At 44.4% G+C, this 19128-nt stretch overlaps 1 protein-coding gene across 2 annotated transcripts in view; it reads left to right on the top strand.

The window, feature by feature from the left end:
- Nucleotides 1–9077, top strand: part of dkk2 (dickkopf WNT signaling pathway inhibitor 2) — a 68544-nt gene extending 59467 nt beyond the window's left edge. The window contains exons 2-4 of one of the 2 annotated variants that reach the window (XM_061923030.1): nucleotides 2659–2809; nucleotides 2883–3014; nucleotides 8114–9077. In XM_061923030.1, the coding sequence (XP_061779014.1) occupies nucleotides 2659–2809; nucleotides 2883–3014; nucleotides 8114–8364 (534 nt within the window). In that variant the 3' untranslated portion in view covers nucleotides 8365–9077. Of the gene's footprint in view, nucleotides 1–2655; nucleotides 2810–2882; nucleotides 3015–8113 lie in introns of both variants that reach the window. The other variant, XM_061923028.1, reaches the window with a different exon arrangement.
- The last annotated feature ends 10051 nt before the right edge of the window (nucleotides 9078–19128 follow it).

The raw sequence follows: 19128 nt of genomic DNA, 5'->3' as shown, positions 1-19128 counted from the left end.
CATTATGTCAAGATAATGGCACTAGCATTTATTTCATTTAAGAATATTTTTCAACATATTGAGCAAAAAGGTCTCTTTTTTTTTTCTACCAAGAAAAGTGCACTTGTTATTAGTGAGAATATACTTATTTTAAGGTATTTTTGGGTTCATTGAGGTTAGCTAATTAGGGCCCGCATGGCCCATTGTATAAGGAGTCCTTATGCAATGGGACATAAGGACCTATTGAATTTGTAAGGTTTTATTCTTTATTCTTTATTCTTCCGCCGCCACATTAAACTGTAATTTGACCCACTTAACATGCTTCAAAACTCACCATATTGGACCCACACATCAGGACCTGCGAAAATTGCCTTTTAAAAAAAAAAAAAACCCACAAAACTCAAAATTGCGCTCTAGCGCCCCCTAGGAAAAAAAAAACTAGACTGCCTGTAACTCCCACTAAGAAGGTCGGAGAGACATGAAACAAAAACCTCTATGTAGGTCTGACTTAGACCTACATTTCATAATAGTACATTCTCGGGCTAAAATAAACAGGAAGCAATTCCCCCTTCAAGACAAAAAACAGTCACTTTTGCCTCTTTGAGCTGTAATTTGACCCCCTTTAACATGCTTCAAAACTCACCAAACTGAACGCACACATCAGGACTAGCAAAAATTGCGATCTAATAAAAAAACCTAACACCAAATCTCAAAATTGCGCTCTACCGCAATTTTTGAATAAAACACAGAAAAAAACGGCTCCTCTGAAGAAAAAAATGACAAAACTGCCTGTAACTCCCACTGGGAAGGTCGGAGATACATGAAACAAAAACCTCTATGTAGGTCTCACTTAGACCTACATTTCATAAATTGACAACCCCCAGCAAAAATCAACAGGAAGTTTGCTATTCCCCCTTCAAAACAAATTTTTTTGTAAAAACCGGTCACCTTCCTTCAAAAACTATCTCCTCTGAGCGCGTTTGTCGTTTCGGCTTCAAACTAACACAGGAGAGAGATTAAACCCTTGTGTATAAAATAACAGAACAGCGTTTTAATACCTGCTCCGGTTTTGATTTTATGACCCTTCAAAGACCCGCTGATGCTGCTGCGCTGCTGTTTTTTTAAGATGGCTGCTTAAAAGCAGGATGCACCAGCGTGCCCACACAATGCAGACAAGGTAGGTACACTAGACAAAAGTATTGGGACACTTCAGACTAAAAGTAGACAAAAGTATTGGGACACTTATGACTATCACTGGACAAAAGTATTGGGACATTTAGGACTAGCACCTGCCAAATACGCGGGCCCGACCAATGCTGCTTGCAGCTTTAATTAGGGCCCGCATGGCCCATTGTATAAGGACTCCCAAAGGGAGTCCTTATGCAATGGGACATAAGGACCTATTGAATTTGTAAGGTTTTATTATTCTTTTTCTTTTTTCTTTATTCTTCCGCCGCCTCTTTGAGCACTAATTTGACCCACTTAACATGCTTCAAAACTCACCATATTTGACCCACACATCAGGACCTGCGAAAATTGCCTTTTTAAAAAAAAACCGAAACACAAAACTCAAAATTGCGCTCTAGCGCCCCCTAGGAAAAAAAAAACTAGACTGCCTGTAACTCCCACTAGGAAGGTCGGAGAGACATAAAACAAAAACCTCTATGTAGGTCTGACTTAGACCTACATTTCATAATAGTACATTCTCGGGCTAAAATCAACAGGAAGTTGGCAATTCCCCCTTCAAGACAAAAAAGTACAAAAAAACAGTCACTTTTGCCTCTTTGAGCTGTAATTTGACCCCCTTAACATGCTTCAAAACTCACCAAACTGAACGCACACATCAGGACTAGCAAAAATTGCGATCTAATAAAAAAACCTAACACCAAATCTCAAAATTGCGCTCTACCGCAATTTTTGAATAAAACACAGAAAAAAAACGGCTCCTCGGAAGAAAAAAATGACAAAACTGCCTGTAACTCCCACTGGGAAGGTCGGAGAGACATGAAACAAAAACCTCTATGTAGGTCTCACTTAGACCTACATTTCATAAATTGACAACCCCCAGCAAAAATCAACAGGAAGTTTGCTATTCCCCCTTCAGAACAAATTTTTTGTAAAAACCGGTCACCTTCCTTCAAAAACTATCTCCTCTGAGCGCGTTTGTCGTTTCGCCTTCAAACTAACACAGGAGAGAGATTAAACCCTTGTGTATAAAATAACAGAACAGCGTTTTAATACCTGCTCCGGTTTTGATTTTATGACCCTTCAAAAACCCGCTGCGCTGATGCTGCTGCGCTGCTGTTTTTTTTAAGATGGCTGCTTAAAAGCAGGATGCACCAGCGTGCCCACACAATGCAGACAAGGTAGGTACACTAGACAAAAGTCTTGGGAAACTTCAGACTAAAAGTAGACAAAAGTATTGGGACACTTATGACTATCACTGGACAAAAGTATTGGGACATTTAGGACTAGTACCGACCAATGCTGCTTGCAGCTTTAATTTTACTTGTTTTGGAAAGTCTTGACAAGCCGAATTTTCTTGTTCTATTGGCAGATCATTTTGCTTAGTTCAAGTAAAATACCCTTAATTTTTGTTTTGTTTTTTCCTTGTTTTTGAACACTGACTTTTTGCAGTGTACAGTCTGAATGACGTGAACGTATGCATTTCCCCAGCAGGTGTATCCGTGCAGCAACGACAAAGAGTGCAGCGTGGGAAGTTACTGCCACAGTCCTCAGCAGGCACCGTCTCGCTGCTTGGCCTGCCGCAGAAGGAAGAAGCGATGCCATCGAGACGCCATGTGCTGCCCCGGCAACCGCTGCAACAACTGTACGTCCCCAACACTTCAACTCAAAATAGTCTCAGTATCTTTAGTTAACATCCGCTCTTTTGTCTTTACTAGATATATGTGTGGCTATCTCTGAGAGCGTGATTTCGCCTCATATTTCCGCCTTGGATGAACACAACAAGCTCTCCGCTAAAGACCACAGCTGGAGAAAAAGTGGGAAAGCGCACGCAAAGCATTCTCTCAAAGGTACGACGACGACCGCAGGAACGTCGTTCGCATATTGCGTGTCATCTTGTTTAAAAATGGACACGCGCTGTACGATTCGAGATGTTTCAAATTGCAACTTCACTGCAAATGCCTTGTGGCAGAGAGTCAAAGATAACCGAGCAAAGCCACAGGTTTTGTTGACAACTGCCTCACTTCTCGTATTTTAAAGTCTATGTGAAGCCAAAGTATAGGTTGCCTGGTTTGAAACCACAACCCCCAGCGCTGTTTCTGCACCTAGTGAAGCTCATTAAAGCGTAGACACAAAACATTGCGTGACACCACAAAATGCAAGCGGGGCAGAAAAATATCTATCGGGGTATCGGACTGTCTGATTGTGGCGGTCCGCTCCCTGTATGATCAGTGTCAGAGCTTGGTCCGCATTGCCGGCAGTAAGTCGGACACGTTTCCAGTGAGGGTTGGATTCCGCCAAGGCTGCCCTTTGTCACCCATTCTGTTCATAACCTTTATGGACAGAATTTCTAGGGGTTGAGGCTGCAGGATTAGGTCTCTGCTATTTGCAGATGATGTGGTCCTGATGGCTTCATCTGGCCAGGATCTTCAGCTCTCACTGGATCAGTTTGCAGCTGTGTGTGAAGCGACTGGGATGCGAATCAGCACCTCCAAGTCCGAGTCCATGGTTCTCGCCCGGAAAAGGGTGGAATGCCATCTCCGGGTTGCGGAGGAGACCTTTCCCCAAGTGGAGGAGTTCAAGTACCTCTGAGTTTTGTTCACGAGTGAGGGAAGAGTGGATGGTGAGATCCACAGGCGGATCGGTGCGGCGTCTTCAATAATGCGGACGCTGTATCGATCCGTTGTGGTGAAGAAGGAGCTGAGCCGGAAGACAAAGCTCTCAATTTAACGGTCGATCTACGTTCCCATCCTCACCTATGGTCATGAGCTTTGGATTATGACCGAAAGGACAAGATCACGGGTACAAGCGGCCGAAATGAGTTTCTCCCTTAGAGATAGGGTGAGAAGCTCTGCCATCCGGGAGGAGCTCAAAGTAAAGCTGCTGCTCCTCCACATGGAGAGGAGCCGGATGAGGTGGTTCGGCCATCTGGTCAGGATGCCACCCGAATGCCTCCCTAGGGAGGGGTTTAGGGCACATCCGACCGGTAGGAGGCCACGGGGAAGACCCAGGACACGTTGGGAAGACTATGTCTCCCGGCTGGCCTGGGAAAGCCTAGGGATTAGAGATGCGCGGATAGGCAATTATTTCATCCGCAACCGCATCACAAAAGTCGTCAACCATCCGCATCCACCCGAACTAACATTTAATCAAGACCGCACCCGCCCGTTGTTATATATCTAATATAGACGATGCAAGGCATTAGTGAGGTTATAAAGCTTTTGCCTGTTAAAGAAAGGAGACTGATCCAATGCAGCACAGACAATGCGTGCCACGCTGTCACGGCCCAGACACACACCAGTGCGCAATCATCTGGGAGCCGCGTGGAGGTGCAATGTCCCTCGCACCCGCGGCGGCTCCACCCGGGCTCGCGCCCGAGGCTTCAGAGCACACCGCGGCGGTCATCCTACTCGTCGCGGCCTAGCCCTCGCGGCTCTCGCTGCCGGCGACGGCCGGGTATGGGCCCGACGCTCCAGCGCCATCCATTTTCAGGGCTAGTTGATTCGGCAGGTGGGTTGTTAGACACTCCTTAGCGGGTTCCGACTTCCATAGCCACCATCCTAGCTGCTGTCTATATCAACCAACACCTTTTCTGGGGTCTGATGAGCGTCGGCATCGGGCGCCTTAACCCGGCGTTCGGTTCATCCCGCAGCGCCAGTTCTGCTTACCAAAAGTGGCCCACTCGGCTCACCAGGGTGAGCCCCACCCCTTTCGTGAGCGCACTGCGCGCGGAGTGACCCCTGTTACGCACCCCCCGGCAACGGGGGTGGCGGGCAGGTAAGCTGCGCGGGCGGAGCGCGCGGAGTGACCCCTGTTACGAGCCCCCGGCCACGGGGGTGGCGGGCAGGTAAGCTGCTTACCTGCTGCGCGTGACGCCGGCCGCGGCGAAGGCGGACGAGGCGGGGTGTCGGTGCGGTGGGCGCGGTGTTGACCCTGGACTTGCGTCGGGCCCTTCTCGCGGATCGCCTCAGCTACGGCTCCCGGTGGGGCCCTCTCGGGGGGAGGGGCCTCGGTCCCGGACCCCGGCGAGGCGTCCCTTCTCCGCTCCGTAAAAGTGTCCATCTCTTTTTTTTTTCTTCTTCACAAAAATTTCAGTTCGGTACATACCTCGGTTTAGAGGTCACGGTTCGGTTCGGATCTACTGACAAAAACACTAGTCAAAGATCCTCTATGTGACAGGAGCACTGCGGTTTCTAAGGACCTTCTGCCCAAAGCAATAGTCAAAGACAATAGACAAAAACACTAGTCAAAGATCCTCTATGTGACAGGAGCATGCGGTTTCTAAGGACCTTCTGCCATAAGCAACAGTCAAAGACAATAGACAAAAACACTAGTCAAAGATCCTCTATATGCCAGGAGCGCTCTGCTGTTTTTAAGGACCTCCTGCCAAAACACCAGTTAAAGATCCTCCATATGAGAAGAGCGCTTTGTCGATATGAAGCATCAAATGCAAAGATCCTCTCTATAACAGGGGCGCTCTGCTGTTTCTGAGGATCTACTGACAAAAACACTAGTCAAAGATCCTCTATGTGACAGGAGCACTGCGGTTTCTAAGGACCTTCTGCCAAAAGCAATAGTCAAAGACAATAGACAAAAACACTAGTCAAAGATCCTCTATGTGACAAGAGCACTGCTGTTTCTAAGGAACTTCTGCCAAAAGCAATAGTCAGACAATAGACAAAAACACTAGTCAAAGATCCTCTATATACCAGGAGCGCTCTGCTGTTTTTAAGGACCTCCTGCCAAAACACCAGTTAAAGATCCTCCATATGAGAAGAGCGCTTTGTCGATATGAAGCATCAAATGCAAAGATCCTCTCTATGACAGGGGCGCTCTGCTGTTTCTGAGGATCTACTGACAAAAAACACTAGTCAAAGATCCTCTATGTGACAGGAGCACTGCGGTTTCTAAGGAACTTCTGCAAAAAGCAATAGTCAAAGACAATAGACAAAAACACTAGTCAAAGATCCTCTATATGCCAGGAGCGCTCTGCTGTTTTTACGGACCTCCTGCCAAAACACCAGTTAAAGATCCTCCATATGAGAAGAGCGCTTTGTCGATAAGAAGCATCAAATGCAAAGATCCTCTCTATGACAGGGGCACTCTGCTGTTTCTGAGGATCTACTGACAAAAACACTAGTCAAAGATCCTCTATGTGACAGGAGCACTGCTGTTTCTAAGGAACTTCTGCCAAAAGCAATAGTCAAAGACAATAGACAAAAACACTAGTCAAAGATCCTCTATGTGACAGAAGCACTGCTGTTTCTAAGGACCTTCTGCCAAAAGCAATAGTCAAAGATCCTCTGTATGACAGGAGTGCCCTCCTGTCAAAACAATAGCCAAAGATCCACTACATGACAAGAGCGGTCCGCTGTTTTAAGTACAGCCAAAACGCTGGTTAAAGATGATCTTAGTTATATCTTAGTTACAAGGACTCTGGCGTTATCAAGGATGGAACGCAAAATCGCTAAGCAGAGATCCTCTATACGACGGGAGTACTCTGCTGTTTCTAAAGACCTACTGTAAAAACACGAGTCAAAGATCCTCTATTTCAGTGATTCTCAAACGGTGAAACTCCGTAAAAGTGTCCATCTCTTTTTTTTTTCTTCTGTTGTGGCATATGCTGCAGGTGCCAGCTGCTCGTTTTTCGTATGTGGGTAACAACATTTAATTAAAGCTGCAAGCAGCATTGGTCGGGCCCGCGTATTTGGCAGGTGCTAGTCCTAAGTGTCCCAATATTTTTGTCCAGTGTAGTCTGAAGAGTCCCAAGACTTTTGTCTAGTGTACCTACCTTGTCTGCATTGTGTGGGCACGTTGGTGCTTCCTGCTTTTAAGCAGCCATCTTGAAAAAACAGCAGCGCAGCGGTTATTTGAAGGGTCATAAAATCAAAACCGGAGCAGGTATCAAAACTCTTTCGCCAACTTCTAATCAGATGGGTTCAATCTCTCTCCTGTGTTAGTTTGAAGCCGAAACAACAAACGCGCTCAGAGGAGATAATGTTTGAAGAAAGGTGACCGGTTTTTACAAAAATTTTGTTTTGAAGGGGGAATAGCAAACTTCCTGTTGATTTTTGCTGGGGGTTGTCATTTATGAAATGTAGGTCTAAGTGAGACCTACATAGAGGTTTTTGTTTCATGTCTCTCCGACCTTCCCAGTGGGAGTTACAGGCAGTTTTGTCATTTTTTTCTTCCGAGGAGCAGTTTTTTCTGCGTTTTATTCAAAAATTGCGCTAGAGCGCAATTTTGAGATTTGGGTTTAGGTTTTTTTATTAGATCGCAATTTTTGCTAGTCCTGATGTGTGTGTTCAGTTTGGTGAGTTTTGAAGCATTTTAAGGGGGTCCAATTACAGCTCAAAGAGGGAAAAGTGACTGTTTTTAGCACATTTTTGTCTTGAAGGGGGAATTGCCAACTTCCTGTTGATTTCTGCCCAAGGATGTACGATTATGAAATGTAGGTCTAAGTCAGACCTACATAGAACATTTTGTTTCATGTCTCTCCGACCTTCCTAGTGGGAGTTACAGGCAGGTTTTTTCCTAGGGGGCGCTAGAGCGCAATTTTGAGTTTTGGGGTTCGTTTTTTTTTAATTAAAAGACAATTTTCGCAGGTCCTGATGTGTGGGTCAAATATGGTGAGTTTTGAAGCATGTTAAGTGGGTCAAATTAGTGCTCAAAGAGGCGGCGGAATAATATGTCCCATTGTAAAAGGAATCCCAACGAACTGCCACCCGCCTGAATCTATTTAAAATCTAATTTTTTTTTATTTCAACCGCCCGCAAACCGCGCATCTCTACTAGGGATCCCCTGGGAAGAGCTGGACGAAGTGGCTGGGGAAAAGGGAAGTCTGGGCTTCCCTGCTTATGAATCCCTTTTCTACTGTTGCATGTACTAAAAAGGGGCAAAAATGACTCCTGAAAATGTGTAACTGTAACCTCATTTGTCCTGTTTGCAGGCCACGAGGGCGACCCTTGCTTACGTACCTCCGACTGCTCCGAGGGATACTGCTGCGCCCGTCACTTCTGGACCAAAATCTGCAAGCCGGTCTTGCGACTGGCCGAGGTGTGCACCAAGCAGAGGAAGAAAGGCTCCCACAACTTGGAGATCTTCCAGCGCTGCGATTGTGCCAAGGGCCTCTCCTGCAAGGTGTGGAAGGATGCCACCTCTTCGTCCAAGTCCAGACTCCACATGTGCCAGAAGATCTGAAGAGGCGGAAGGGAACTTTTATTTTCTAACTTTAAAAATGGAAGTATAGACGGACAGAAGGGACTGTGTGTTGCGCAGTTCAATCTCTACTTGACTGCGACAAAAAAATTTTTTGTGCTGCTCTCTGTTTATATAAAATTGCTGTTTTCTAGAATTTCTGACCGATTCTGTCATTTTAACATTTAGAGATATACTGCTAAAAATGACCAAAATAAGCACCTCTGCCTCAGCTCTGGATGCTCTGCCTTTATCCTCCTCTTAGATCAAAAGTCTTGACTCTGTCGAGAAAGAAATATTGTCATCAAGTGTTCACGTGACAAGCAGTAAATGTGCAGCAAAGTCCATTTTCACACATTTTTTATTTTTATTATCACATTCTATTTCTTGTCCTTTTGTAACCATTTCTACTATAGATAAGCTCCCATAGTGTACATAGAGTGGTGATGATAATGTATTTAAGAAACAATGTATATCATGTACATATAAGAAGATATAACGCCTAAACGGCACAGTCAAAATAATCTAGGTGAGCGAAGCGTGAAAGGATGAAATGAGGTTCAAACAAACAAGACGTTATAAAGACGGTTGCCACAAAGTGCACAACACAAACAAACATTGTGTAAATGGTATGTATATGGTGTGGTCCAACTAAATGTTGTTTTATGTGAATAATTCCTATGGATTTTTGCTTCTTGCATAAGTACAATGATGAAATAAAGAATGTATTTTGTATTAATGGACTGAGTCATTTTCGGGTGTCCAAACAAGACCACATCCATTCACATGCAGAGTGATGTCATGTAGCATTGGTCAAAGCTGTTAAGTCATTTAAGGGTTTAATTGATAAAAAATAAAAAATAACACTGTCATCCGAACCTTCCTAGTCAAAGATCCTCTATATCAGTGGTCGCCAACCACCCGGCCGCTCAAGAAATAAAAAAAATTAAAAAAAAGTTATTATTATTATTATTTATTTTATTATTATTTTTTAATTAAATCAACATAAAAAAACACAAGATACACTTACAATTAGTGCACCAACCCAAAAAACCTCCCTCCCCCATTCATTCACACAAAAGGGTTGTTTCTTTCTGTTATTAATATTGTGGTTCCTACATTATACATCAATATATATCAATACAGTCTGCAAGGGATACAGTCCGTAAGCACACATGATTGTATTTTTTTATGACAAAAAAATAAATAAATAATAATAATAATAATAATACCATAACATGCAAAGATCCTCTCTATGACAGGGGCGCTCTGCTGTTTCTGAGGATCTACTGACAAAAACACTAGTCAGAGATCCTCTATGTGACAGGAGGCGGTTTCTAAGGATCTTCTGCCAAAAGCAATAGTCAAAGACAATAGACAAAAACACTAGTCAAAGATCCTCTATGTGACAGAAGCACTGCTGTTTCTAAGGACCTTCTCCCAAAAGCAATAGTCAAAGACAACAGACAAAAACACTAGTCAAAGATCCTCTATATGCCAGGAGCGCTCTGTTGTTTTTACGGACCTCCTGCCAAAACACCAGTTAAAGATCCTCCAAATGAGAAGAGCGCTTTGTCGATATGAAGCATCAAATGCAAAGATCCTCTCTATGACAGGGGCGCTCTGCTGTTTCTGAGGATCTACTGACAAAAACACTAGTCAGAGATCCTCTATGTGACAGGAGGCGGTTTCTAAGGATCTTCTGCCAAAAGCAATAGTCAAAGACAATAGACAAAAACACTAGTCAAAGATCCTCTATGTGACAGAAGCACTGCTGTTTCTAAGGACCTTCTCCCAAAAGCAATAGTCAAAGACAACAGACAAAAACACTAGTCAAAGATCCTCTATGTGACAGAAGCACTGCTGTTTCTAAGGACCTTCTCCCAAAAGCAATAGTCAAAGACAACAGACAAAAACACTAGTCAAAGATCCTCTATATGCCAGGAGCGCTCTGCTGTTTTTACGGACCTCCTGCCAAAACACCAGTTAAAGATCCTCCATATGAGAAGAGCGCTTTGTCGATATGAAACATCAAATGCAAAGATCCTCTCTATGACAGGGGCGCTCTGCTGTTTCTGAGGATCTACTGACAAAAACACTAGTCAAAGATCCTCTATGTGACAGGAGCACTGCTGTTTCTAAGGATCTTCTGCCATAAACAACAGTCAAAGACAATAGACAAAAACACTAGTCAAAGATCCTCTATGTGACAGGAGCACTGCGGTTTCTAAGGAACTTCTGCCAAAAGCCATAGTCAAAGACAATAGACAAAAACACTAGTCAAAGATCCTCTATATGCCAGGAGCGCTCTGTTGTTTTTACGGACCTCCTGCCAAAACACCAGTTAAAGATCCTCCATATGAGAAGAGCACTTTGTCGATATGAAGCATCAAATACAAAGATCCTCTGTATAACAGGGGCGCTCTGCTGTTTCTGAGGATCTACTGACAAAAACACTAGTCAAAGATCCTCTATGTGACAGGAGGCGGTTTCTAAGGATCTTCTGCCAAAAGCAATAGTCAAAGACAATAGACAAAAACACTAGTCAAAGATCCTCTATGTGACAGAAGCACTGCTATTTCTAAGGACCTTCTGCCAAAAGCAATAATCAAAGACAATAGACAAAAACACTAGTCAAAGATCCTCTATGTAACAGGAGCGCTGCTGTTTCTAAGGACCTTCTGCCAAAAGCAATAGTCAAAGACAATAGACAAAAACACTAGTCAAAGATCCTCTATGTGACAAGAGCACTGCTGTTTCTAAGGAACTTCTGCCCAAAGCAATAGTCAAAGACAATAGACAAAAACACTAGTCAAAGATCGTCTATATACCAGGAGTGCTCTGCTGTTTTTAAGGACCTCCTGCCAAAACACCAGTTAAAGATCCTCCATATGAGAAGAGCGCTTTGTCGATATTAAGCATCAAATGCAAAGATCCTCTCTATGACAGGGGCGCTCTGCTGTTTCTGAGGATCTACTGACAAAAACACTAGTCAAAGATCCTCTATGTGACAGGAGCACTGCGGTTTCTAAGGACCTTCTTCAAAAAGCAATAGTCAAAGACAATAGACAAAAACACTAGTCAAAGATCCTCTCAATGACAGGAGCGCTCTGCTGTTTTTAAGGACCTCCTGTCAAAACACCAGTTAAAGATCCTCCATATGAGAAGAGCGCTTTGTCGATATGAAGCATCAAATGCAAAGATCCTCTCTATGACAGGGGCGTTCTGCTGTTTCTGAGGATCTACTGACAAAAACACTAGTCAAAGATCCTCTATGTGACAGGAGTACTGCGGTTTCTAAGGACCTTCTGCCAAAAGCAATAGTCAAAGACAATAGACAAAAACACTAGTCAAAGATCCTCTATGTGACAGGAGCACTGCGGTTTCTAAGGACCTTCTGCCAAAAGCAATAGTCAAAGACAATAGACCAAAACACTAGTCAAAGATCCTCTATGTGACAGGAGCACTGCGGTTTCTAAGGACCTTCTTCAAAAAGCAATAGTCAAAGACAATAGACAAAAACACTAGTCAAAGATCCTCTATATGCCAGGAGCGCTCTGCTGTTTTTATGGACCTCCTGCCAAAACACCAGTTAAAGATCCTCCATATGAGAAGAGCGCTTTGTCGATATGAAGCATCAAATGCAAAGATCCTCTCTATAACAGGGGCGCTCTGCTGTTTCCTGAGGATCTACTGACAAAAACACTAGTCAAAGATCCTCTGTGACAGGAGCACTGTTGCTTCTAAGGAACTTCTGCAAAAAGCAATAGTCAAAGACAATAGACAAAAACACTAGTCAAAGATCCTCTATGTGACAGGAGCACTGCTGTTTCTAAGGACCTTCTGCCAAAAGCAATAGTCAAAGACAATAGACGAAAACACTAGTCAAAGATCCTCTACATGACAAGAGCGGTCCGCTGTTTTAAGTACAGCAAAAACGCTGGTTAAAGATGATCTTAGTTATATCTTAGTTACAAGGACTGGCGTTATCAAGGATGTGACGCAAAATCGCTGATCAAAGATCCTCTATACGACGGGAGTACTCTGCTGTTTCTAAAGACCTACCGCAAAAACACGAGTCAAAGATCCTCTATTCCGGTGATTCTCAAACGGCGATACTCTGGCTCCATCTAGTGGCCAAAGAATCACTAAATTATCAATAAGCATTAAACACAGTGTTACTGTTCAAATTGTGGCCAAAAATATGAAATGTACTAGTGCTGGTCAGGGGTGTCACCACCTCCAAAGTTATGGTACTCCTGTATACTAAAGTAATGTCCGATCATTACCTTATAAAATTCGAAGTTCTGACTCATTGTCAACAAACTAATAATAATAATAACTGCTATAGCAGCCGCAACATTAATGCCGCCACAACGATGACTCTTGCTGACCTACTGCCTTCGGTAATGGCACCATTCCTAAAGTATGTCGGCTCTATTGATAACCTCACTAACAACTTTGACAATGCCCTGCGCAAAACCATTGATAGTATAGCACCGCTAAAACAAAAAAGGGCCCCTAAAAGGCACACCCCATGGTTTACAGAGGAAACCAGAGCTCATAAATTATCATGTAGAAAGTTGGAACGCAAATGGCGCGCGACCAAGCTTGAGGTTTTCCATCAAGCATGGAGTGATAGTTTAATATCGTATAAACGCATGCTTACCTTAGCTAAAGCTAAATATTACTCAAATCTCATCCGCCTCAACAAAAACGACCCTAAATTTTTGTTTAGTACAGTAGCATCGCTAACCCAACAAGGGACTCCTCCCAATAGCTCCACCCACTCGGCAGATGACTTTATGAATTTCTTTAATAAGAAAATTGAACTCATTAGAAAGGAGATTAAAGACAACGCATCCCAGCTACAACTGGGTTCTATGAACACAGATACAACTGTATCTACGACGGATACTGCAATACAAAATAGTCTCTCTCTTTTTGATGAAATAACATTAGAGGAACTATTACAGCGTGTAAGTGGGATAAAACAAACAACATGTTTACTTGACCCACTTCCTGGGAAACTTATCAAGGAGCTTTTTGTATTATTAGGTCCATCAGTGCTAAATATTATAAACTTATCACTTTCCTCTGGCACTGTTCCCCTAGCATTCAAGAAAGCGGTTATTCATCCTCTGCTCAAAAGACCTAACCTTGATCCTGACCTCATGGTAAACTACCGGCCGGTGTCCCACCTTCCCTTTATTTCGAAAATCCTCGAAAAAATTGTCGCACAGCAGCTAAATGAACACTTAGTGTCTAACAATCTCTGTGAACCTTTTCAATCCGGTTTCAGGGCAAATCACTCTACGGAGACAGCCCTCGCAAAAATGACTAATGATCTACTACTAACGATAGATTCTGATGCGTCATCTATGTTGCTGCTTCTTGATCTTAGCGCTGCTTTCGATACCGTCGATCATAATATTTTATTAGAGCGTATCAAAACACGTATTGGTATATCAGACTTAGCTTTGTCGTGGTTTAACTCTTATCTTACTGACAGGATGCAGTGCCTCTCCCATAATAATGTGACCTCGGACTATGTTAAGGTAACGTGCGGAGTCCCCCAAGGTTCGGTTCTTGGCCCTGCACTCTTCAACCTCTCCCTGGCTCAGGCAGTCATCCCATCCTGCCTGAAGTCATCTACAATAATCCCAGTGCCGAAGAAGTCTCCCATCACCAGCCTGAATGATTACCGACCAGTGGCCCTCACTCCGGTAATCATGAAGTGCTTCGAGCGACTTGTTCTCCAGCACATCAAGGACCATATCCCTCCAGACTTCGACCCCCACCAGTTCGCATACCGGGCGAACAGGTCCACAGAGGACGCCATCGCTGTTGCTCTCCACTCTGCTTTGAACCACCTGGAGCAGCAGCAGAGCTACGTCCGGATGCTCTCTGTGGACTATAGCTCTGCCTTCAATACAATAATCCCGGACAGACTCTGCAATAAACTGGACACTCTTGGCCTCCCCCCTCTCACAAACACCTGGATAAGGGACTTCCTAACGGACCGACCCCAGAATGTGAGACTTGGCCCGCACCTCTCATCCTCCCGCACGCTGAGCATCGGCTCCCCACAGGGCTGTGTGCTGAGCCCCCTCCTCTACTGCCTTTACACCCATGACTGCAGTCCGGCCCACAGTGACAACCTTACCGTCAAGTTCGCCGACGATACCACAGTGGTCGGGCTCATCTCCAGGGGTGACGAGGCTGCCTACAGAGAGGAGGTCCTGAAGCTGACGGCCTGGTCTTCGGAGAACAACCTCGCTCTCAACACCAGCAAGACCAGAGAGATCATCGTCGACTTCAGGAGGAGCAGCACCGACCCTGCCCCCCTCTACATCAACGGAGAGCGTGTAGAGAGGGTCCACACCTTCAGGTACCTTGGAGTCCACATCTCTAATGACTTCTCCTGGACAGTCAACACCACATCAATCATCAAGAAGGCTCAGCAGCGGCTACACTTCCTTAGAGTCCTCGGGAAGTACAACCTGAAGCCTGACCTGCTGCTGACCTTCTACCGCTCGTCCATCGAGAGCCTGCTGACCTACTGTATTACGGTATGGTACGGCAGCTGCACTGCAGCAGACAGGGAGAGGCTGCAAAGAGTGGTCAAGACGGCTCAGAAGATCATCGGCCGCCCTCTCCCCTCTCTGACGGACATCTACACCTCCCGCTGCCTCAACAGAGCCAGTGCCATCATCAAGGACAGCACCCACCCTGGCTCTGACCTGTTCCACCTGCTGCCCTCTGGGAAGCGCTACAGGTGCATTAAAACCAAAACAAACAGGCTAAAGAACAGCTTCTTCCCCAGGGCCATAACCATCCTGAACGGACTGCCCCATTGTCCCTCATAACTGCCTTCTCTTCGGTGCAATAACCCATTACACCAACCACCCTGTTTTTGTTTTTGTTTTTTTTTCATGTATATATTCATTTCACACCATATTCATTGCACTTCTACATTTTTTATATTTTTATATATTTGCACATTGTTTTTCTAGCATGCACACATCGCACTGTATGGAATGGCCTCAATCTCGTTACCTTGCGTAATGACAATAAAGCTGATTCTGATTCTGATTCTTTAGTATTTACATGTTGCCGCTAGGCGACATCATACGCAAATACGGTGTTAGCTTTCATTGCTATGCTGATGACAGCCAACTCTACATGCCCCTAAAGCTGACCAACACGCCGGATTGTAGTCAGCTGGAGGCGTGTCTTAATGAAATTAAACAATGGATGTCCGCTAACTTCTTGCAACTCAACGCCAAGAAAACGGAAATGCTGATTATCGGTCCTGCTAGACACCGACATTTATTTAATAATACCACCTTAACATTTGACAACCAAACAATTACACAAGGCGAATCAGTAAAGAATCTGGGTATTATCTTCCACCCAACTCTCTCCTTTGAGTCACACATTAAGAGTGTTACTAAAACGGCCTTCTTTCATCTCCGTAATATCGCTAAAATTCGTTCTATTTTATCCACTAGCGACGCTGAGATCATTATTCATGCGTTCGTTACGTCTCGTCTCGACTACTGTAACGTATTATTTTCGGGTCTCCCTATGTCTAGCATTAAAAGACTACAATTGGTACAAAATGCGGCTGCTAGACTTTTGACAAGAACAAGAAAGTTTGATCATATTACGCCTATACTGTATATACCTTTATATACATATATATATATACCTATACTGGCTCACCTGCACTGGCTTCCTGTGCACTTAAGATGCGACTTTAAGGTTTTACTACTTACGTATAAAATACTACACGGTCTAGCTCCGTCCTATCTTGTCGATTGCATTGTACCATATGTCCCGGCAAGAAATCTGCGTTCAAAGAACTCCGGCTTATTAGTGATTCCCAGAGCCCAAAAAAAGTCTGCGGGCTATAGAGCGTTTTCTATTGGGGCTCCAGTACTATGGAATGCCCTCCCGGTAACAGTTAGAGATGCTACCTCAGTAGAAGCATTTAAGACCCATCTTAAAACTCATTTGTATACTCTAGCCTTTAAATAGCCCCCCCTGGCCCCACTGTGGACTGGACTCTTACTATTATGTTAGATCCACTATGGACTGGACTCTTACTATTATGTTAGATCCACTATGGACTGGACTCTCACTATTATGTTAGATCCACTATGGACTGGACTCTTACTATTATGTTAGATCCACTATGGACTGGACTCTCACTATTATGTTAGATCCACTATGGACTGGACTCTTACTATTATGTTGGATCCACTATGGACTGGACTCTCACTATTATGTTAGATCTACTATGGACTGGACTCACACTATTATGTTAGATCCACTATGGACTGGACTCTTACTATTATGTTGGATCCACTATGGACTGGACTCTTACTATTATGTTAGATCCACTATGGACTGGACTCTCACTATTATGTTAGATCCAATATGGACTGGACTCTTACTATTATGTTGGATCCACTATGGACTGGACTCTCTCACTATTATGTTAGATCCACTATGGACTGGACTCACACTATTATGTTAGATCCACTATGGACTGGACTCTTACTATTATGTTGGATCCACTATGGACTGGACTCTCACTATTATGTTAGATCCACTATGGACTGGACTCTTACTATTATGTTAGATCCACTATGGACTGGACTCTCACTATTATGTTAGATCCACTATGGACTGGACTCTTACTATTATTTTGGATCCACTATGGACTGGACTCACACTATTATGGTAGATCCACTATGGACTGGACTCTTACTATTATGTTAGATCCACTATGGACTGGACTCTCACTATTATGTTAGATCCACTATGGACTGGACTCTCACTATTATGTTGGATCCACTATGGACTGGACTCTCAGTATTATGTTAGATCTACTATGGACTGGACTCACACTATTATGTTAGATCCACTATGGACTGGACTCTTACTATTATGTTAGATCCACTATGGACTGGACTCTCACTATTATGTTAGATCTACTATGGACTGGACTCACACTATTATGTTAGATCCACTATGGACTGGACTCTTACTATTATGTTAGATCCACTATGGACTGGACTCTCACTATTATGTTAGATCCACTATGGACTGGACTCTTACTATTATGTTGGATCCACTATGGACTGGACTCTCACTATTATGTTAGATCCACTATGGACTGGACTCTCACTATTATGTTAGATCCACTATGGACTGGACTCTTACTATTATGTTGGATCCACTATGGACTGGACTCTCTCACTATTATGTTAGATCTACTATGGACTGGACTCACACTATTATGTTAGATCCACTATGGACTGGACTCTTACTATTATGTTAGATCCACTATGGACTGGACTCTCACTATTATGTTAGATCCACTATGGACTGGACTCTTACTATTATGTTGGATCCACTATGGACTGGACTCTCACTATTATGTTAGATCCACTATGGACTGGACTCTTACTATTATGTTAGATCCACTATGGACTGGACTCTCACTATTATGTTAGATCCACTATGGACTGGACTCTTACTATTATGTTGGATCCACTATGGACTGGACTCACACTATTATGGTAGATCCACTATGGACTGGACTCTTACTATTATGTTAGATCCACTATGGACTGGACTCTCACTATTATGTTAGATCCACTATGGACTGGACTCTCACTATTATGGTAGATCCACTATGGACTGGACTCTCACTATTATGGTAGATCCACTATGGACTGGACTCTTACTATTATGTTAGATCCACTATGGACTGGACTCTCACTATTATGTTAGATCCACTATGGACTGGACTCTTACTATTATGTTGGATCCACTATGGACTGGACTCTCACTATTATGTTAGATCCACTATGGACTGGACTCTCACAATATTATGTCAGACCCACTCGACATCCATTGCTTTCGGTCTCCCCTAGAGGGGGGGGGGGGTTACCCACATATGCGGTCCTCTCCAAGGTTTCTCATAGTCATTCACATCGACGTCCCACTGGGGTGAGTTTTTCCTTGCCCTTATGTGGGCTATACCGAGGATGTCGTCGTGGCTTGTGCAGCCCTTTGAGACACTTGTGATTTAGGGCTATATAAATAAACATTGATTGATTGATTGCGCGGATAGGCAATTATTTCATCCGCAACCGCATCAAAAAGTCGTCAACCATCCGCAATCCACCCGAACTAACATTTGATCAGAACCGCACCCGCCCGCACCCGCCCGTTGTTATATATCTAATATAGACGATGCAAGGCAATAGTGAGGTTATAAAGCTTTTGCCTGTTAAAGAAAGGAGACTGATCCAATGCAGCAATCATCTGGGAGCCGCGCTGAGCGCATCTCCAAGCGCGTGGAGGTGCAATGTCCCTCGCGCCCGAGGCTTCAGCGCGCACCGCGGCGCCCATCCTACTCGTCGCGGCCTAGCCCTCGCGGCTCTCGCTGCCGGTGACGGCCGGGTATGGGCCCGACGCTCCAGCGCCATCCATTTTCAGGGCTAGTTGATTCGGCAGGTGGGTTGTTACACACTCCTTAGCGGGTTCCGACTTCCATGGCCACCGTCCTGCTGTCTATATCAACCAAAACCTTTTCTGGGGTCTGATGAGCGTCGGCATCGGGCGCCTTAACCCGGCGTTCGGTTCATCCCGCAGCGCCAGTTCTGCTTACACTCGGCTCACCAGGGTGAGCCCCACCCCTTTCGTGAGCGCACTGCGCGCGGAGTGACCCCTGTTACGCGCCCCCGG

The sequence above is a fragment of the Nerophis lumbriciformis genome, linkage group LG27 (genome assembly GCF_033978685.3).
Source record: "Nerophis lumbriciformis linkage group LG27, RoL_Nlum_v2.1, whole genome shotgun sequence".
NCBI lineage: Eukaryota > Metazoa > Chordata > Actinopteri > Syngnathiformes > Syngnathidae > Nerophis > Nerophis lumbriciformis.
The sequence above is the reverse complement of the archived record's forward strand: the minus strand, read 5'-3'. Positions and strand labels throughout refer to the sequence as shown.